This window comes from Ranitomeya variabilis, chromosome 5, assembly GCF_051348905.1.
Source record: "Ranitomeya variabilis isolate aRanVar5 chromosome 5, aRanVar5.hap1, whole genome shotgun sequence".
Lineage (NCBI taxonomy): Eukaryota > Metazoa > Chordata > Amphibia > Anura > Dendrobatidae > Ranitomeya > Ranitomeya variabilis.
The window spans coordinates 631,991,910-632,013,176 of NC_135236.1; the positions used below are offsets into that span (position 1 = coordinate 631,991,910).

The 21,267-nt window shown below is 51.0% G+C and overlaps 3 protein-coding genes across 3 annotated transcripts; all 3 read right to left on the reverse strand.

Moving 5' to 3' along the window:
* Positions 1-1,778: 1,778 nt before the first annotated feature.
* Positions 1,779-2,189, reverse strand: LOC143775143 (histone H3). The gene has a single exon (XM_077262987.1). The coding sequence runs from the start codon at positions 2,187-2,189 to the stop codon at positions 1,779-1,781; it is 411 nt and encodes a 136-aa protein (XP_077119102.1).
* Positions 2,190-3,235: 1,046 nt separating this feature from the next.
* LOC143773974 (histone H1A-like) lies at positions 3,236-4,248 on the reverse strand. Its single transcript, XM_077261275.1, has one exon. It carries the CDS (start codon positions 4,246-4,248, stop codon positions 3,592-3,594), a length of 657 nt encoding a protein of 218 aa, XP_077117390.1. The 3' UTR covers positions 3,236-3,591.
* Positions 4,249-16,651: 12,403 nt separating this feature from the next.
* Positions 16,652-17,143, reverse strand: LOC143773975 (histone H2B 1.1-like). The gene has a single exon (XM_077261276.1). It carries the CDS (start codon positions 17,081-17,083, stop codon positions 16,706-16,708), a length of 378 nt encoding a protein of 125 aa, XP_077117391.1. The 5' UTR covers positions 17,084-17,143; the 3' UTR covers positions 16,652-16,705.
* Between the last annotated feature and the right edge of the window lie 4,124 nt (positions 17,144-21,267).

The window sequence follows — 21,267 nt, forward strand, 5'->3', positions numbered from 1 at the left end:
AGTACCCATTAGCACACAGCAGGACAATGCAGCCTTTCATGTAAGATGTGGGCGGCTCTGATAAGAGCCTTTGGGGTGTCGGGATAAAGAAGAGAACACACTTAACCTCCGAAGCCGTAGAGAGTGCGGCCCTGGCGCTTCAGCGCGTACACCACGTCCATGGCGGTGACGGTCTTCCTCTTGGCGTGCTCGGTGTAGGTGACGGCGTCACGGATCACGTTCTCCAGGAAGACTTTCAGGACTCCCCGAGTCTCTTCATAGATGAGGCCGGAGATGCGCTTGACGCCTCCTCTGCGGGCGAGACGGCGGATGGCAGGCTTGGTGATGCCCTGGATGTTATCACGGAGCACCTTCCTGTGCCGCTTGGCGCCGCCCTTCCCGAGACCTTTCCCTCCTTTACCGCGACCGGACATCTTGCACGCAGTCAACAGAAAACGATGACTGATCAGTGCAGAGTCCTTCCTTTATGTAGAGAGTGAGCGGACCGGAGCGAGAACAGCAGAGATGACGCGCTTCCGGGGCGTGATTTCTAGTAGTTAGCTCCTCCCTTTTGTTCCCGATTGGTTGAACACAGAACGGTTGTAGATTTTGAATTTCCCGCTTATTGTTTTGTTTTTTTTTCCCGCGCTTCTCTATTCTTCTCCTCATCTGCGCCGCTGCTAGATCTGTTGGCTATTTTGATTTTTACTTTCATTGTAGTTTCCTGTTGCTACTTTTCAGCTTCTGCCACATGTTTGAAAGTTGAATAAAAATATATTTTAGGGGCAATGATCTCCAGAAAACTCATCTGCTCCCGGGCAGTCACTCATCAGTACACGACTGGCGGCCATTACCGGTCACTACAGAGCAGTGAGCTGCATGTAGCCAGTCCCCGGGCGGCGCCAACCCTGGAGAACATGGGGATACTCAAATATACTATAATTACATAACGATCCACCCACCACAAATGTGATCTGTAGCACCACAGCAGCGCACTGGGAGGGATCTGCTCCGATCAATGTCAGGCAGATTCACATAAGGCGCCATCAGGACTGTAAACCCTGCAGCTTGGAAGCTGTGCACTCAGTGAGATGTCTCGATAGTAGCCGCACCCAGTGTTCTATGAGGAGTCGGCTTCCTTCAGGAGCTTTGTCCCCTGTATAAACTGTACTTATCCCTCATGGGTGTACTTGTCCCCTCAGAGGTGTATGATCAGGGCCATCACAGTAATGATGATGACTCCAATTATCGTAACAATGTCACTAATGCCGGGAATATGAAGAACTGATCCTCTGCAGCTATAGGAAGAGCCGTGAGTCAGGAGTTGGGGCGCTTTCAAATGTAAACCTAAAATCCTGTGATGGAGGACTGGATCAGGCTGTGTATATGCAGGTACGAGGCCCACTATGCCGCTGCCTGGATTATCGGTCATCATAGCCTGAGACTTGTCTTACTTCCCACACACACTGGGGGCCCCCTGGCTGCTCCCTCCTCCTTAACTCTTGGAGTTGGCACCGCGGATCTGAGGAAAAGCTGCTCGTTCTTAGCAATTCATGGTGTGGCAGATAACGAGATCACTCAGCACTTCGGCATCAAGGCACTGACAGGTGAGGAGCCCCTCTCCGTCCACTCATTACTGACAGGATCATTGACAGCAGAGGACCCAGTGCCCCGGACATTAGTAAGGACAAGTGACCTATAATTGGCAGAGTAAGATGTTAGGAATGAGCTCGTCTTGAGGGAGGATTTGGTGGCTCTGAAAAGAGCCTTTGTGGTACAGTCAGGTGTGGAGGACAGATCTAAGCTCTCTCCCCACGGATCCGGCGGGCCAGCTGGATGTCTTTGGGCATGATGGTGACCCTCTTCGCGTGGATGGCGCACAGGTTGGTGTCCTCGAACAGCCCCACCAGATAAGCCTCACTGGCCTCCTGCAGGGCCATGACGGCCGAGCTCTGGAAGCGCAGATCGGTCTTGAAGTCCTGGGCGATCTCTCTCACCAGGCGCTGGAAGGGAAGCTTACGGATCAGCAGCTCGGTAGATTTCTGATAGCGGCGGATCTCACGGAGAGCGACTGTCCCTGGCCGGTATCTGTGCGGCTTCTTCACGCCGCCAGTGGCGGGAGCGCTCTTCCTGGCGGCCTTAGTGGCCAGCTGCTTGCGGGGTGCTTTCCCTCCGGTGGATTTACGGGCGGTCTGCTTGGTTCTGGCCATAGCTCTGTATAGAAGAGAACAGAAGTGATGAGGGGAGCGGCGGGAGCAGGGTATTTATACTCCTCTGCTCCTATTCACGCTCCATGTGGACACGCCCCCTGCGCACCATTGGTTATTTTGAAGAACGTGAGCAGCCAATAACTGGGATGTCACTGACCAATCATTGTTCAGAAGATACTCACCCTGATTCCCTGTAAATCCCTCCTTCTTAAAGAGTGGACGGGGATCTCTCTTCACTTTTTCCGACTGCGAATACAGGCAGCGTCACACCGTGTCTACATGCGTCTTCTACAGCAGGAGCCGCAGATCTGTGTTTCTATATTCCCAATACCCGGAGCTGTACCGTGGCTCCTCTATCAGGAGGCTCCGATTCTCACATCGCAGTAATAACCGCACCCCTCCTCATTCACGAAACAGACGGTTTACATGCGCTGATGAATGATTAGGAGGAGGCAAGAATTAGATTTCTGTAGGACATCGGCCCCTTCCCTCTGTTAATTACACTCATCTGTCAGCTCGACCGGTGTGATCGGAGCGCAGCTCTCTGCGGATTGCGGGAGAAGCGTATTCATTGTCGCACTGGAACAGCTCCCTGTCCACACGGTCATCTAGAAGCGCCAGCAGAAATACGGGCCCTGATCATACAGCTCTGCGGAGGAAAAGAGCGGAATCGTAAATTCTGATGAATAGAAAATCCCAGTGGGGACAAGTGATCAGTTTTATTATTAATGTGGTCCACTCCCCACTGATGACTCTACTCGGCGGTTCGTTAATATTCACTAAACTTGAATGTGCCTGGTAAGTGATGCGGAGATTCCCGCAATAAGGAGCTGCAGAGCTACAGATCATCCCCGGACACACCGTGACAGCTGATGGCCCTTTCTCTCCTAGTGCAGAGCCAGTGTCATTATCAAAGTCAGTGTCAGTGGGAATGGCCTGCCTCCCTCTGTGCGTTTTGAATGGCTGTTTTTGTACAGGAGCTGTAGGGAGGAGAGTCCTGGCTGCTGCTGCATGTGGTGCCAGATCTTTCCCAAGCCGCTCCGCTGTCAGGGGCCCTTGGCACATTCCTTGTTATATGTAACAAGCGCAGAATGAAGAGGGGAAACGGGAATTGCTCGCTGTATAACAGAGGGAACTATCGAGTCCATACAAGTTACGGGGCCACCGCTAGTCTGCGAATCATAGGGTTAATAAACTTGTGATTAAATCACTGCGGGAGGGCAGAGATCTCCGATCGGCATAAGGGCGCTAACTGGTCAGTATCATTGGCAGCAGAGTACAGACACCAGATGTTACCGAGCACAAGTGATCACTGGGCAGATGAGAGGAATGAGCTCGTCTTGAGGGAGGATTTGGTGGCTCTGAAAAGAGCCTTTGTGTGTTACATAACAATGGCTGCAGCTTATTTCTTAGCCGCGGGCTTCTTGGCTTTAGCCGCCTTCTTAGCCGGACTCTTGGCAGCTTTGGGTTTGGCCGCCTTCTTAGCCGGACTCTTCGTCACCTTCTTGGGTTTCGGAGCTGCTTTCGGCTTCTTGGGGCTCTTGGCTGCCTTTTTGGCCGCGGCTGCTGCGGGCTTCTTTGCCTTCTTAGGGCTCTTCTTGGCCGCAGTCGGGGCCTTCTTGGGCTTCTTCGGGGATTTGGCCGCTTTCTTGGCTGCTGGTTTCTTGGGCTTGGCCGCAGCCGCCGGCTTCTTCTTGGCCGCCTTCTCCTTGGTCTCCTGCTGCTTCTTGTTCAGCTTGAAGGACCCGGAGGCGCCGCTGCCCTTCACCTGGAGGAGGGCGCCCTTGGTGACCAGACCCCTGACGGCCAGCTTCAGGCGGCTGTTGTTCTTCTCCACATCGTACCCACCGGCAGACAGAGCCTTCTTTAGGGCGGCCAGAGAAACCCCGCTGCGCTCCTTAGAGGCGGACACGGCTTTCACGATCAGCTCGGAAACGCTGGGACCGGAGGGCTTCTTGCTCTGCTTGGCGCCCCCTGCGGCGGATTTCTTCGGCTGCTTCTTGGACTTAGCGGCCGGTTCTGCGGGAGGAGAAGCGGCGGCTGGCGCGGTCTCTGCCATCTTGTAGTAACTAATGGGGGAAACACAACTATCTCCTGGAAGGAAAAAAATCACTGAGTCCAGAGCTGGCGGCGCCTCATATATGTACAGTCACACTGCGCACTGATTGGCTGACGAGCTGCATCGCCCTGAGCTTTTATTGGATGATATTGGACGCTGACCCCGCCCTCTCTTGTCTGAGCCAAGAGAAGCTCCGCTCTCCCTTTGTGTTTCCCTGCCCGGGATCAGAGCCCATTACCGGCCAGCAGGGCGCGCTGTCTCCGTATCCCCTCCTCCTGAAATCTCCCCTACATGTCTATAGCTGTCACTGGCGGAGGAGGCAGAAAGGAGCCGGGAGGAGGCCCGGGATCTCCCCATAGTCCTGGAGCAGCTGAGAAGCCAGGAGGTGACACAGGAGGCGGCTCCCGCCCTGTTATATCCAGTGTGTGCAGTGTATGGGGGAAACAGAGAAAACAGAACCTTTCATTCTGAAGCTAGGACATTACAGACCGGCCAGCAATCCCAGCGTGTTTACATCGCTATTTTCTATATACTGCAGCATATGGAGCATGAAACGGGTTTGCCGAGTAATCAGAGCTATATGGCAGAATACAGCACTATATAGAGGTCGGGTTTGCTGCAGTATCTGGTGTGTATTCAGCCTTGTGCGATATTCACAGCATCATCTTGGCGGATACAGCACAATATGGGGGTATGTGGCGCTATAAGCGTGGTATACAGCATTACATGGGTGTATACAGTGTTTTATGGCAGAATACAACATTTTGTGGGAAAAATACAACAGTATTTGAATTGAGCGTGTACAGCAGTGTAGAGGGCAGATGCAGCCATAGAGAGATTTTATGGGATGCCTGGATATTTCTATTATCTATTAGACTCCTGTATGGAACGTAAGTGGCCAGTGATCGCAGGACACAAACATTTCCGATATCTGTCCGTCCTGAAGCTACGTGTTACAGAAAGACAAAGAACGGGCTCCAGCGTTTAAAGGCTGCAGTGTTAACCACTGAGCCACCGTGCCGCTCAACATATAAAAACTCCCGGAACCAGAGCGCAGGAATAGGAAATTGTAGCCTCTCACTTAGATGATGTGGGCGGCTGCGGCTCTGAAAAGAGCCTTTGGGTTGTCAGGACAGATTGTTGTTTTTTTTATTTTTTTTTTAAGTTAATATATTTGTTTAGAAACCGTTTCTGAGCCACCAACATCTACGTGCAGGGTTACTCTTAGTTTCCTGTGCTGTGATCTTATGTCTCCTTTGCGCTGGTGACTTCTCTATTAGAACGCTCTTGTGTTATTTTCATCGATGAGCAAGACAGACAAATGTGCAGAATGTCGGATGACAATAACGGATAACACTGGTCTGCGGTTCCGGGTAAAGTCCTCTGGTGCTGTGTATGGGCGGATGGTTCTGTTACAACTTTTGGTTTTGAAATCCCCGCTTTGTGGCTTCAGCTTCTTCCTGCCGCTCTTGGTGTCAGGACTGGCGGCTATAGGGCGATGTTTGCGTGCAATGATGGCTTGTTCTAGAGTGCCTCAAATGTATCTGTGGTTTTCCAGATAAGGAAGCAATATTCACTGGATAGCAAAGATGGAGTTCGGTAAAGCTGTGGGTTCCCGGTCAAAGGAGGGGGAAGCCGCATTATTCAGACTCTGGGATATGCGTGTGATCTGGGACTAGGTTTTTTTTTCCCGATATCTTGACCTAAAAAGACTAACCTGGTTTTCCAAGCAGATCCCTCTACAGCTCTAATAAGGGGGCAAGTCCAGGCGTTTTGTAAATCTGTTAAGATGTCTAGAAACCTAAGATCGTGCTATTATTTGGCGCTGATTAGTATCGGGCTCAGCGTCTCTGCAGGGTACAATATCCCCTGTACAGCTGCCTGTAGTATCGGTCACAGCCTGGGACGTGTCAGCTGGGAGGACAGGACCCGGTGTTATCAGCGGGGTAGTATAGCTGCCCCTATCGGAATACCAGCGATTGCCGCTACAACAGAGGGGCCGGTAATAATCTGACGGACAAAGAACAGAGATTGAGCGGGAAATTCAAAATCACCAACGGATCTGTAATCAGCCAATGAGGGAGAGACATCCGCAGGCGCCGACCAATACCAGATACAGGAATATCCGCCTCTATGTAACTCCTTAGTGGCCGTGTGTGCGCTGATCCCCACTACACACTTGCTTTACAGAAGCGGCGACTTCCCCCACCCGAGACCCGGCAGCGTCACATCAGGCTCCTGGCCGAACGTAGGAGACTAGTCTTAGTCGGGCTGTGATAGGATCAGCGCGGACACCACGGGAAGAGCAGATTGAGGGTCGCTCGCAGAACTCAGCGTCAGAAGAATAATCTGCAGATGGCTGAAAATGAGCCCTTATTGGGGGAGGACTTTGTGCAGTGATTGGGACGGATAATGACTATTTCCCCATAAATCCAGGAAGCGGCTAGTCAGCTGTGCCAGGACTGTAAACCCTGTAGCTCGGAAGGCTGTGCACTCAGTGAGATGTCTCGGTAGTAGCCGCACCCAGTGTTCTATGAAGAGCCGGCTTCCCTCAGCTTTGTCCCCTGTATAAACTGTACTTATCCCTCTTGTGTGTGATCTCAGTAACATGACGCCGGATCATTCACATCACGCCATGAATCTCTGCTCTGTGGTGACCGCAGTACAGTGGAGCACGGAACGTGTATAGATACTTCTATATACCGCCTGGCGCTGTGTTAGCGGTAGTTAGTGATGTGACGTTCATGAACGAGCCGGCTCTTCACTGTGAACGATATGAGCCGGCACCTATCAGTGAGCCGCTTGTAATCTAGTGGCTCTCTGCTCTCCTCCCTTCATTGTGCTGCTGACATCAGCCTGGTGGTGGAGGGGAGGAGCCAGGAGAGACTGTGTGCTGGAGGGGGAGAGAGGAAAGCTGCTGCTGAAAGTACTCAAATCCAAAAATAAGTCTAGAATTGCCATGAAAAACACGCAACAAGACTCAAACCACAATGTTCAATAATATTAAATGCAGTAATGTTTATTAATAATTACAAAAAAAACAATTTTTACCAGCAAAAAACCTCCAAATGTAAATGGAGCGTATATATCCACATAACATCAATAAAAAAAAACAACTGAGGAATCAATAGCAAAAAATGCCCATACAAAAGGACCTGTCTTTTAATGAGCTGCAACCTGTCAGAAAATGTGACCGTGGTGCACAGAGCTCAATGAGCATCGGTGGTGGAATAAATAGAGCTTTAATTAGTTAATTACTGCCACACAGCATGTATATTAGCGCTCACTACCTCTATCAAATTGTACCGATAAAGATTACAATTACAGAGTGGACAGGGCAAGCTAAGGATAAACTCACATGAGGTATGATGTCCGTGTCTCCGTTCCTATACCCCGTTGCACATTTTTTGCATTTGTTTGATGTTCTTATAATGAAAAATAATATAAACAATGTTAATCTGTTAATGTTAACTAAAAGGTTTTGTGTCATTATTTTGGTGAGATTACTGAAGAGCCGATTCAAGAGCCGAAAGAGCCGATTCCCAAAAAAAAACCCCGAAGTCCCATCACTAGTTATCGGACACTAGTGTGAACCCTTCCCTAGATCAGCGGTGCGGCTCTTCGGAGGAGGATCTGGGTGGCTCTTAGAAGAGCCTTTGGGTGTGTGGACAGGGGAGATCGGCAGCAGCGCTCACTTGCTCTTGCTCGCCTTGCTGCTCTCGGTCTTCTTGGGCAGCAGCACGGCCTGGATGTTGGGCAGGACGCCCCCCTGGGCGATGGTCACCCCACCCAGCAGCCTGTTCAGCTCCTCGTCATTGCGCACCGCCAGCTGCAGGTGTCGGGGGATGATGCGGGTCTTCTTGTTGTCCCGGGCAGCATTGCCTGCCAATTCCAGGATCTCAGCGGTCAGATACTCCAGCACAGCGGCCAGATAGACCGGAGCGCCGGCGCCCACCCTCTCGGCGTAGTTGCCCTTGCGGAGAAGCCTGTGCACACGGCCGACTGGGAACTGCAGTCCTGCCCGGGATGAGCGGGTCTTGGCCTTAGCGCGGACCTTTCCTCCTTGTTTGCCGCGTCCAGACATGGTAACAATAACGTCAGAGAATTGTGTGGAGACAAGACCGTGTTCGCTGCTTTCTATAGGCTGATGCCCCGCCTTCCTACCCTGTCATTGGAGGGATCTGAATCTGCCAATAGCGAAGAGAATTGAGGAGCTACCAATGAGCTACAGGGGGCGGAGCTAATAACAGTTCATTTCATGTAAATCTCTATGTTCCCCTACATAGCGCTGTACATGCCCGGATTGTGTTGTGTACCCCTGTAATGCGTTATTCCCCACGTACCTTCCATATAGAACTCCATGTAGTGATGCATCCTACAAAATAGAGCTTTGATCACACAGCTCTGCCGGACAATAGGTGATGGCTCTAACAAGAGCCTTTGTGATAATACAACAACCCATCTGCACGTGCAGGAGGCTCCTCACTCACGTAATATCCTATACTGACTCCCCGCTGTAACTGCTCCGATCCAACCAGACTCAGACAAGCCTCATATATTTCATAGGAGCCTGGTGTGAGCGCTGCGGCCTGGGGTGGGGGAAGTGTAGCGGGAATCTGCACAAACACGGGCACTAAGGTGTTAAATGGAGGAGGAAACACTTATTGGGTATTGATTGGCGCTTTGGGCCGATGATTCTCTGTCATTTGCAGTTGAAGGATCGGTTATTCGCCATTATTCTCCCGCTCAATCGCTGCTAGATTGATGTCGGATTATTACCTGCCTCTGTTCCCCCAGATTGGAAGCAAGCTAATCACCAATGCCCAGGGTCGTCAGCTCACCGCACTACTACTCTCACTATCTCTTGCCGGCTCAGCAGTACTATTCTCTCAGCAATCCCCCACACCCGGGCTGCTGATGGATAAAGCCGGTCACATCCCTGCACACAGCCGGACATTGGCTCCTCAGGAGGTGGTAGCTTCTTTGTGGCCCGGGTATTACTGAGGTATTGTACCATCATGTTCTATCACAGACCTCTTGCCTGTAGCTGTGATCTCTACCTAGATTGCAGGAATAAACTAGTAAAGTAGATGAATCAGTGTGCCCCGAAATGTCGCTTCTAGGACGTTTCCCTGTCAGTATATCGCCCACAATACTGATTGTGATAAAGTGCCGGAAAATGTAATGCAGCCGTCTCCGGGTCAGACACACGGGACACATCTCCCCATCTCCGGCAGTAATGCAGCGCCCCAGAGTCCTGGTCGTTGCAGTATCATGGCTCAGCCACTAGGGGGGGCCATGGTGCGTTCGATGGCACTGAAGGAGTTCTCTGAGCAGGTATCACAGTCACCAATTCATTTCACAGCTGGGCCTCCGGGGGGAGCTAAGGGTGCTATTCATTAGGCCACTCCCCACCATAGTGGGTAAACTGGGGGTCAGGCAGGAAGTTAGGGAGAACGCTGACGGGATTGAACGGAGCAACACCCTGTGGCAGGGGGTGTTGTGAAGGGAGAGACTGTAGGGTCTCTGCCAGGGGTGGGATCCTGGCAGAGGCTTGGCATTGAAAGAACGTAACGGGTCCGCGCAGGCTCCTGGAAGCGGCGGGACTCAAGAAAGGACTAGAAGCGAGATAGATTGTGCTGAGTGAGAAACGAAGTCAAGCGAAAGGAGATACCAGTGAGGGTTGTGCTGAAAGAGGCAGCACCTTACTGAGGCGCACTACCGGTGGCCGGAACGCCGAGGAGGTAAAGAGTTTCAAGCCATACCTCAGACCTACGGCAGGGCAGTTAGCTTTAGGCGGACTGTCTCACGCATCACCCAGGAAGGCAAAGGGGGGTACCAACAGGAGAGGGGCGCAGATAGAGTCCCGGAAGATCTCCGAGCCTCCCCGTCATACGGGTGCGTTCCTACCATAGTATCTGGAGGGACGAGGAAGATCATTGCGAATTAAGTTGTTGTGAGGGAACACGAGAAACAGACACAACAGTTGTGGGGTACTTTCCGTAAGCACAGCAGGGAAGGACTGCAACACATAGCGCTAGAAGGAAGGCACCGATTTCCACCTGCAAGGAGAGCTCTGGAAGTGCCATTGGACCGGCCGGACTTGCGCAGCCTGGTGAGCCGTATTCTGGACTGAGGACCCAGAGAGCTTCAGTAAAGAGGTAAAGAGACTGCAACCTGGTGTCCTCGTTATTTACCGCGACCTGCACCCCACAACTGCACCGCTACACCGTTACTACACCACTTATTACACCGGACGTCCCCCACTGACAGACAGGGCCACGGACCGGATCTAGCCACCGTGACAACCCCAGGACTGAGACCTAGAGGCCCGGCTCCGGGTACCCCTCGGCCCTGCGGCGGTGTGGGGGCGCTCCAACTTGGCGTCACGAACAGGATCTACTTAAGCCTGAAGAATCAGGTCATGTGTGCCTAGAGACTGTGATTTACTGTGCTTGGACTGTACTTTATTGCAAGACTGTGTGCTGTGCCATTTGCCGCCAAAATCCGCCGCCATTGCAGCGCTGAGGAAAGCGCAGGAAGAGAAGAGGGGCGTGGAGTGGGCGTAGACGAGCTGGAGAGCGCGATCAGTAATGGCCGCCCAGTCTAAGTATTTCTGTGTCCTGAGGACGTGCCCGTCAACAGCTGAGGTACGCCTCCTGATCTTGGTCGGAGGGTGGAGACCATGGGGACGGGGCCGCCCACGGAAGAGACCGCGGGAAGAAAACGCGGAAGAGGAGAAAAAGATGGCGACATCCAGAGTGCCACGCGGAGCTGACCCGGCTCGGCCTGAGGATACGCAGCCTGAGGTAGCCTCAGGGACGCCCACACTGCGGGGTTCGGCCTTGGCAGGGCCACCGATGGGACGACCCCCTCCGCCGATGTCCGCGGAGTGTGCGGCTGCAGCCGAGACCCGACAGCTGGCACGCCGCCTAAAGGTTGACACCCGTGTGCTAGCTCGGATGGGGCAGCCAACAGAAATCCGCCTGTCCCCGGTGTCCCTTGCTCCTTCCCACCTGGCCGCATCCGAAGATACACCACCGACGCCGGACTTGAAAATAATCCCGGATGCGGAACACTACCGGCGTCCGATGGCAGCCTGGCGGAGCCGGCCCCAGCCCGCTGAGCAGATTGACCTGGTAAGCCCCCCAGAGATCCCACCGTCGCACTGGGGTGTAGTGGTGGCCTTCAATCCCCAGTCTGGACGGGGAATAATCCAGGAGATCGGGGAGCCACTACAGGTCCGTGTGGATCGGATAGAGGTGGAACCAAGCAGCGGGAGGTTTGATTGCAACTTAGAGCCAGGTGATGCTGTCACCTACACGCGGTGGAGGAGGGCCGCGGGTGAGACGGGCTGGATAGCCCGAGGCGTGCAGCGATGCGTTGCCCTCCAGGCTGCTGCAGGAGCACCGGAAGACGATACTCCGGCGAGGAAAGCTGCAGAGCCCGGTCCCGCGGAACCATCAGAAGCTCGACCTCACCGTGCCCCGGGGGAACGTGTACGGTTACCGACCAAGAGGATCTCCCAGCGGGGGATTCTGGCACTGCTGGGACCGGAACGACGCCCTGGCTCACCAGAACGATCTGTTGGTTTGGTGAGGCCGGAGAGAAGACCCCCCGCCACATCTCAACGGTAAAGTAATACCATTGAAAAATGTACATAGTTACTGTTCTTCTAAGTTGCTGCTAAACCCGTTTAGGGTTAAAGGTGACCCCTTGTTGACCCGGGGCCACTGTTGTTGTTCTCAAAGTTTTGCACAAGTTTAAAGAACTGCAGAAATCATGGACTGTGCATGATTCGAACTTTCCTTTGTAAATAGTTGCACCTTCTTAAGGGTGCTCCCTACTGGTTTTAGCCAAAGACACTTTGCGAAGATATTTGCCCTATTTGTTTGAGTTAAAGACACTTTGCGAAGATATTTGCCCTATTTGTTTGAAAGACACTTTGCGAAGATACCTTTCCTACCGGTTCTAGTTAAAGACACTTTGCGAAGATACCATGCCGGAACCTTTGCATGGGCTGGTAGGCTGAGAAGACGAGCTACCTCAGAAAGACTTGGTCCCCTCTTAAAGGGGATGTGAAGAATTGTACTTGAAAGCGATACTGTTACAGAACAGTAATGTGGTAATGATGCCTTGAAAAGAAAATGTAACTGTTTTACATGCCGAGTTATATGTGTTGAATTTGTTAAAATGTGAAATTTGAATAATGTTTTGAAGACAGGAAAGATGCAGAGAGCCCGTAGGGGTAGAAGTAGAGGTCTGCATAGTTGAAAGTAAGAGAAGTAATAATGAGGGTGAGGATAGAAGGTAAACCCTGCGTCCCCATTGAAAAGTTACTTTATTGCTAAGGACAGAGAGTGAACCCGTAGGGGTTAGAGAGTGAGTCCTTAAAGGAGCCGAGTAGAGCGGGCTCAGAGTTCTTTAAATGAAAGGAATGTTATGTCTATACTGTGTATAGTAGCGAAAGGCAGTAGGCCCTGGCTGAACAGGGCGGTCCTGTAAAAGAAAGGAGAGGCAGTAGGCCTGGTGCCGTAGGGACAGGCGGTCCTGCAGGTTCACAAGAAGGAGAATGTAAAGTTGAAATGCCTTATAATGTGATTATAGGAAGGCCTTTGATAGACTAAGAGTGTGAGTTTCTTAAAGGCAATGTTAAGTTATTGTTCTAAAAATTGCACTAAGTAGAATACCCGGTTGGGTAACAGAAGTTATTTATGCTCTGTAATTTATAATGTTGATTATGTTTGTAACGTTAAAAGTGTCCTCACCTCCCATAAAGGGAAGCTTACTTAAGTATACTTACTGTTATTTGCACTCAACAAAATTGTATGTCTTTTTGCTAACCTGTATTGTTGTTTTTCTTCCCAGTCCCGGAGTACTGTGTTTAACCAGGGGGGAGTGCAGCGCCCCAGAGTCCTGGTCGTTGCAGTATCATGGCTCAGCCACTAGGGGGGGCCATGGTGCGTTCGATGGCACTGAAGGAGTTCTCTGAGCAGGTATCACAGTCACCAATTCATTTCACAGCTGGGCCTCCGGGGGGAGCTAAGGGTGCTATTCATTAGGCCACTCCCCACCATAGTGGGTAAACTGGGGGTCAGGCAGGAAGTTAGGGAGAACGCTGACGGGATTGAACGGAGCAACACCCTGTGGCAGGGGGTGTTGTGAAGGGAGAGACTGTAGGGTCTCTGCCAGGGGTGGGATCCTGGCAGAGGCTTGGCATTGAAAGAACGTAACGGGTCCGCGCAGGCTCCTGGAAGCGGCGGGACTCAAGAAAGGACTAGAAGCGAGATAGATTGTGCTGAGTGAGAAACGAAGTCAAGCGAAAGGAGATACCAGTGAGGGTTGTGCTGAAAGAGGCAGCACCTTACTGAGGCGCACTACCGGTGGCCGGAACGCCGAGGAGGTAAAGAGTTTCAAGCCATACCTCAGACCTACGGCAGGGCAGTTAGCTTTAGGCGGACTGTCTCACGCATCACCCAGGAAGGCAAAGGGGGGTACCAACAGGAGAGGGGCGCAGATAGAGTCCCGGAAGATCTCCGAGCCTCCCCGTCATACGGGTGCGTTCCTACCATAGTATCTGGAGGGACGAGGAAGATCATTGCGAATTAAGTTGTTGTGAGGGAACACGAGAAACAGACACAACAGTTGTGGGGTACTTTCCGTAAGCACAGCAGGGAAGGACTGCAACACATAGCGCTAGAAGGAAGGCACCGATTTCCACCTGCAAGGAGAGCTCTGGAAGTGCCATTGGACCGGCCGGACTTGCGCAGCCTGGTGAGCCGTATTCTGGACTGAGGACCCAGAGAGCTTCAGTAAAGAGGTAAAGAGACTGCAACCTGGTGTCCTCGTTATTTACCGCGACCTGCACCCCACAACTGCACCGCTACACCGTTACTACACCACTTATTACACCGGACGTCCCCCACTGACAGACAGGGCCACGGACCGGGTCTAGCCACCGTGACAACCCCAGGACTGAGACCTAGAGGCCCGGCTCCGGGTACCCCTCGGCCCTGCGGCGGTGTGGGGGCGCTCCAGTAACAACCACTGACAGCACGGAGGCCACTGGTCCCCGGGGAGACTTCATCCTCTTAGGAGCCTCCTGATGCTTCCTTCACTGTTGAATCTACACATGCAGATCATTGCGGAAGATGCCTACACTGCGCTGACAGTGACGCCCGACATCCATTATCCATTACTCGGAGAACCCAGCGCCAAAATAAGAGGCAGGACTTATTCAAATCTTTGAAAATGGGCTGTTTGCCCACTTTGATGCCAGTGCTGATGCCTAAAACCCATTTGGGCCAGGCTAACAGGACCTTTGTTAGATGCAGGGCATCACTATCTATGGATTCTAAGTGTGAGATCAGCGGCCCAAAGTCATATAACCCCTTAAAAACATCAGCTACTTATTCAAATATGTGACAATCAGCTGTTTGCCCACTTTGATGCCAGTTCTGGCGGCCAGAACCCATTTGGGCCAGGCTGGTGGTGCCTGGTTTTGATGTGGGGCTCCCTGTTCCATATGTCTGCAGTGTGACATCAGTGGCCTAAAAGTCATTTAACCCTTTCTTCAACGCTCTTTGGTGCCCATATATGTGCTAGTTTTATTGGGGGGGTTTTTGTAGCTGTTTTTAAGTGTATTCAAATCAGCGAACCTCCGTGCATTGCATGTTATTCTTGTGACGCTTATTTGTTTTTATTAAACCGATAACAGAAAATAAAAAAAATTGCCGAATAAGACACCAACTTCAGATCCGAATAAGGAATAAGAAAACAACTTCAGCCTTGTCCCCGACATCCATTACTCGGAGAACCCAGCGCCAACATAAGAGGCAGTCTGTTAGAAGTTCCTTATTGTAGGACTTCCCACAGACACAGCAGGACATGTTGGTCATGAATAGTGAGGGGCGAGCAGTCCTTACTAATATCCGGGGCAGTGGGTCCTCTGATGCCAATGATCCTGTCAGTAATGAGTGGATGGAGAGGGGCTCATCACCTGTCAGTGCCTTGATGCCGAAGACGTGCTAAGTGATCTCGTTATCTGCCACACCATGAACTGCTAAGAACGAGCAGCTTCTCACCAAATCAGCGGTGCCAACTCCAAAAGCTAAAGAGGAGGGAGCAGCACAAATAGAGGTGGAGCAGTCAGGGCCCCAGTGTGTGTCGGAAGTAAGACAAGTCTCAGGCTGTGACCGATAATCCAGGCAGCGGCATAGGGGGATCTCTCACCTGCATATACACAGCCTGATCCAGTCCTCCATCACAGGATTTTAGGTTTACAATTGAAAGCGCCCCAACTCCTCACTCACGGCTCTTCCTACAGCTGCAGGGGATCAGGTCTTGATATTCCCGGCATTAGTGACATTGCGATAACTGGAGTCCTCATTACTAGCGGCAGAGTTATGGCAGCACAGTCCGAGCACTTGTATTTCTCCAGTCAATACTTCCTCCCAGCACATCATGGATGACATTGCTGTGGTTGGGCCCTGGTGACAGTTACATTGCCAGTGTCAGGCACCTTACCGCTGTCCATATGCTTCCGCTGCTTCCTCTCTTTTCTGCAATACATGATGGGACACTTCCTATCACAGACCTCCTGCCTGTAGCTGTAGAACTGATCCGGAAATGAGGAGACAGGGTGAGATCTGCAGGAATACGCAACATCGGTCTTTCCTGTAACGTCTCTGGCCAGTATGTCGTCCTCCACGATACTGATTGTCTCCAGGTCAGACACGGGCACATCACAGCATTAGGATAACGCGGATTCATTCTCTATAGCCATGAACGAGAACCGAAGCGGATGTTGCGCCCCCAACCTGGAAAATCTGCAGACTCCTGTTATGGGAAGTAAGCGACCAATGCTCGATCTACACAACCAGATTTCCCGATATCGGTCCGTCCCGTGACCACGTGTTATATGGAGACAAAGAACAGCACAAGGCATCAGCCACTGAGCGGGAGCTGCGAACGTGTTACCAGTGGCAACATTAGCTCCTCCCTCCCGCTCCTGATTGGCCGATTACAGAACGGTTAGGGGGTTTGAATTTCCCGCTGCTTCTAAATGTAATGACGTCAATTCTTCCTCTATAAAGAGAAGAATCCAGAAAGTCTCTAGATCAACTCCACCGACCACAAATGTCTCCTGTTATCTAAGAAACAAGAGAATCATTAACAAAACTGAAACTGAATTATCTGACTAGAAGCGACTGCACAGAGCAACTTACAGAGAAATAACCACAGTATTACTAATACGGACAAGGTTTTCTCTCTCCCAGTTAATCACTTCTATTACTACTTCACCTGCTGTTTCCCGTCACTAGACGCAGAGCCCCGGGCGGTGCGATCAGACACCTCGGGGAGACAGGACACATCAGCAGTCACAGCTCTCATGTAGGCGGTGTGGTGGCTCTTAGAAGAGCCTTTGGGGTGATGGCGGAGCAGGGGGAGGAGCAGATCACTTGGCGCTGGTGTACTTGGTGACGGCCTTGGTGCCCTCGGACACGGCGTGCTTGGCCAGCTCTCCGGGCAGCAGCAGGCGCACGGCGGTCTGGATCTCCCGGGAGGTGATGGTGGAGCGCTTGTTGTAGTGAGCCAGGCGGGAGGCTTCCCCTGCGATGCGCTCGAAGATGTCGTTGACGAAGGAGTTCATGATGCCCATGGCCTTGGAGGAAATGCCGGTGTCGGGGTGGACCTGCTTCAGGACCTTGTACACGTAGATGGCGTAGCTCTCCTTCCTGCTCTTCCTCCGCTTCTTGCCGTCCTTCTTCTGGGTCTTGGTCACGGCTTTCTTGGAGCCCTTCTTGGGGGCTGGAGCAGACTTGGGATCAGCCATAATGAACGCAAATAGTTCTTGTCACAAGTGAGAGTAAAAAATGATCCTGACTCTCCCAGAGCAGCGGAATTTATAGCCGGCCCATGCAAATGAGCACTGATATCAGATCGCTGTGCTATTGGGTGACAAAATCAGGTGATCAACATCAGAAGCTCCGCCCTCTGCAGTTCATTGGTTATTCCATAAATAAATCTCCCCTCCATGGGCCGCGCCCCCAGACTGTGATGTAAATCCCCATATACTGTTGCGTACCCCCGTATACTGCGGTGTTTGTCCATATAGCAAGGTATACCCTCATAAAGTGCTGTATAAACTCCAGATGGTCCTTTATATCCTCAAATAGTGCTGTATACCTTACACGTAATGTTGTGTATATAGCACTGTAAACCCTCCGTCCATATGTGCTATATACTCCTCTTATAGAGCTACAAACACCATGTTGTACTACATACCCTCAATAGAGCGCTGGAAACCCCCATGTATCGGTTTTACCCATGCATAGTGATGTATACCCCCCTATAGTGCTGCATTCTTTATATAGGAGCTTTTACCTTGGTCGGTCGTGACTTTATTACTACCCCCCTGAAGAAGCCAGGGCGAAACGTACCTTGGGGTGAGGAGGATCTCTGTGGCAGTTTTTGGCATCCACGTTGACATTGTCATCCTTGCGCAGCGTCCTGACAGGTACTATAATGGTGATTGTGTGCTATTGAGCAGGGACTGTGTGGCATTATCGCTGTGGTTGATGGTTTGTCTAGGCTCATTGGAGTTCATGAGATATTTAGATTCACAGCCTTCACCTGTACTGTTGATAATGGTATGCTGGTCTTGAATGACATATGCCAGCGTGGGATTTTCCAGCTCCAGGCTCTTCTTTTATAGGTGAAATTGTTCTATATGTTACCCCATATAATGGATATATACTATATTACGGGGTTCCTATTTATTGCTATGGTGGAGCTGTATACTTACCATCTTTGATTAAGCATATTGCCATACTGTCTGGAGCCCCTTCTGTTGAATGTCCTTATAATTATGTTTTTTGTCGATTATCTTTTAAAAAATATTTAATAAATATTGATGATTTTAATTCATTATTTATCATTTAATTAATGATTTTAATTATATAGTTCGATTCTGTAGGTCTTTTTTGTGAGTATGTATTATTGAAGTGCCAGTGTGGTGATATACAGGGACTCATTTGGTTGCCTTTATTGCTATCAGGTCGGTGCGATTCTCTCACTGATGTTCTCACTGTCGCAAGTAATCGGAGGACGCCACCTATTGCAAGAAGCAGAGGAGCAGTGATCGGATCTCGGCCTCTCCCCTGTGCTCCTCACCCGGATCTCTCTCTCAGCTGACCAGATTTTCTGTTCAGAGCCCAGGACTGATCGCTGCGACATTTCCCCAACTGGTGAGAACCGTAAGTAACGGAGCGGGAATTTCCGAAGCAACAAATCACCTGCGAGGAGGATGCGGCCACCGATCAGTCCAGCGCCGCTTCTGCGGATACTGCGCCACTAATCAGGGACTCCAGTGGGGGATCACCATACAAGAGCGGATCGTCCGACCCGACACCGGGCGTCGTCCATGCATCTGTGTCCTCTCCAGTCTTCCCGCGGTGTCTCTACGCCTAACGACGGGATAAATAGCAGGTGGCGCAATAGAGGTGAAGGCTAAATGCTGAGGAGGGTGATGGTGAGATCCGGGGCTGAGCTCCTCTACAGCTCTGAGCCAGTTGCTGTGATCAGTGTCTGTTATTTAACCCTTTGCTCCCCAGATCTGATATTTTGGGGTCTCAGTCATCTGGTAAAACATGATTGGGTTTAATTCATGATTCTCCAAATAACCTGAGACCTTTGTGCTCGGTGGAGATTACAGACTATTCCGGATCCTTCTCTTTACAGAGGAAGAAGTTACATAATGACATTTAGAAGCTGCGGAGACGACGACGAGCGGGAAATTCAAACTCCCTAACAGTTCTGTGCTCAGCCAATCAGCAGAGGCAGGGGAGGGGCTAATGTTGGTTACAAGTTGGCAGTTCCCGCTCAGTGGCTTTTTCTGTTCTTTGTCTTCACATAACGCGTGGTCCCAGGACGGACCGATATCGGGAAATCTGCTTGTGTTGAGCGATTATTGGTAGTTTCTGGCCCATACAGGAGCCTGTATATTTCCTGATTAGGGGAGCAGTATCGGAATTCTGTGATACAAGACCTGGGGCTCAGCCATGCTTCTGTTTCCTTTCATGGATACAGAGACTTAATTTGCATTATCCAAATCCTGTGATCTGTCCGGTGTGTTCATAACCTGAGACCTTTGTGGTCGGTGGAGATTACAGACTTTTCCGGATCCTTCTCTTTACAGAGGAAGAAGTAATGGATACATAAGTATCCATTACTAATCCTATAGATATATGGTAAATAAAGACATAGTCCGTTTCCTTCATTCTCCAGACCACCTGTTCTGCAGTCACAGCTATTTTACTCCCCTAGACTCGCCATCCCTTTCTTCCCAAAAAAGACTCTGTCCTACTCTACGACCTCCTTTTTCAGACCCCTCTGTCCTCTCCAGCCGTTCCTCCTTGTGATCGGAGCTCTCTGCGTTTTGTCGCCGACTTTCCGCTGATGTTCCACCATTTTCTCCTTCAGAGCTGCTGTTGAATGTTCAGGAGACGGTTGGTTTCAGCTCATTGTGCTGTATCGGAGCCTTCAAACATCAGCGAACACTAAAAGGGTCATCCTGAAGTGTTCCGGTGACTCCCGGCGAGTTTTAGGGCGGATTTCTAGATTATTGATATGACGTTCCCACACGTCGCGCTGTTTTGTCTTCTCACAAAGCGGTGTCAGATCGAGCGATCTGCTAGTGTTCAGTGATCAGCGACCGATTTCCACCCCAACAGGGGTCTGATTCCCCGGAGCAGTATCCGCTCTCTATAATATAACACAAGCTCCGGATATATTTAGTATACATATATATGTGGGTTATAAAAACAAAATCGGACAACAAATCTTCATAAAATAGAGACGGGTATAACGAGCAGTTACTGACGGCAGCGGTCTGTGGAGGAAAGAGTTAATTAAAACTATCAGAATGGAAGAGATCAAGCTGAAAATGCAGCAGAGCAATGAAAGCGTCAACAGCCTATCTGCCTCCAACAGCAGAACACAGGAATCAGGCGGCACTAGGACCCAGTGCGTGAGGGATGTGGCGGCGAATCATCCATCAGTAGTTACACCAGTATACCCCGATATAGCGCTGCATACCGTCAGTGAATATCCTCCATAGCGCCGAATACACTTCGGACTTACATAGTAAACGTGACAGAGCCAGTGACCGAGAGCAGATTGAGGCTTCCGCATGTTCTGCTGCAAATCCAAAGTCCGATCACATTAATGCTTCTATTCCAGGAACAGGTATTGTAGTCTTTCATGCAAGATGTGGGCGGCTCTGATAAGAGCCTTTGGGGTGTCGGGATAAAGAAGAGAACACACTTAACCTCCGAAGCCGTAGAGAGTGCGGCCCTGGCGCTTGAGCGCGTACACCACGTCCATAGCGGTGACGGTCTTCCTCTTGGCGTGCTCGGTGTAGGTGACGGCGTCACGGATCACGTTCTCCAGGAAGACTTTCAGGACTCCGCGAGTCTCTTCATAGATGAGGCCGGAGATGCGCTTGACGCCTCCTCTGCGGGCGAGACGGCGGATGGCAGGCTTGGTGATGCCCTGGATGTTATCACGGAGCACCTTCCTGTGCCGCTTGGCGCCGCCCTTCCCGAGACCTTTCCCTCCTTTACCGCGACCAGACATCTTGCACGCAGTCAGCAGAAAACGATGACTGATCAGTGCAGAGTCCTTCCTTTATGTAGAGAGTGAGCGGACCAGAGCGAGAACAGCAGAGAAGACGCACTCCCGGGGCGTGATTTCTAGTATTTAGCTCCTCCCTTTTGTCCCTGATTGGTTGAACACAGAACGGTTGCAGATTTTGAATTTCCCGCTTATTGTTCTGCCTTTTTTTTTCTGTCCCGCGTCTATATTCTTCTACTCATCGGCGCCGCTGCTAGATCTGTTGGCTATTTTGATTTTTCCTTTCATTGTAGTCTCCTGTTGGTATTTTTCAGCTTCTGCCAAATGTTTGAAAGTTGAATAAAATATATATATATATTTTAGGGGCAATGATCTCCAGAAAAC

Excerpts from the sequence above, each read along its gene's own strand:
- LOC143775143 (XM_077262987.1), bottom strand. The coding sequence starts at position 2,189 with ATGGCCAGAACCAAGCAGACCGCCCGTAAATCCACCGGAGGGAAAGCA.
- LOC143773974 (XM_077261275.1), bottom strand. The coding sequence starts at position 4,248 with ATGGCAGAGACCGCGCCAGCCGCCGCTTCTCCTCCCGCAGAACCGGCC.
- LOC143773975 (XM_077261276.1), bottom strand. The coding sequence starts at position 17,083 with ATGGCTGATCCCAAGTCTGCTCCAGCCCCCAAGAAGGGCTCCAAGAAA.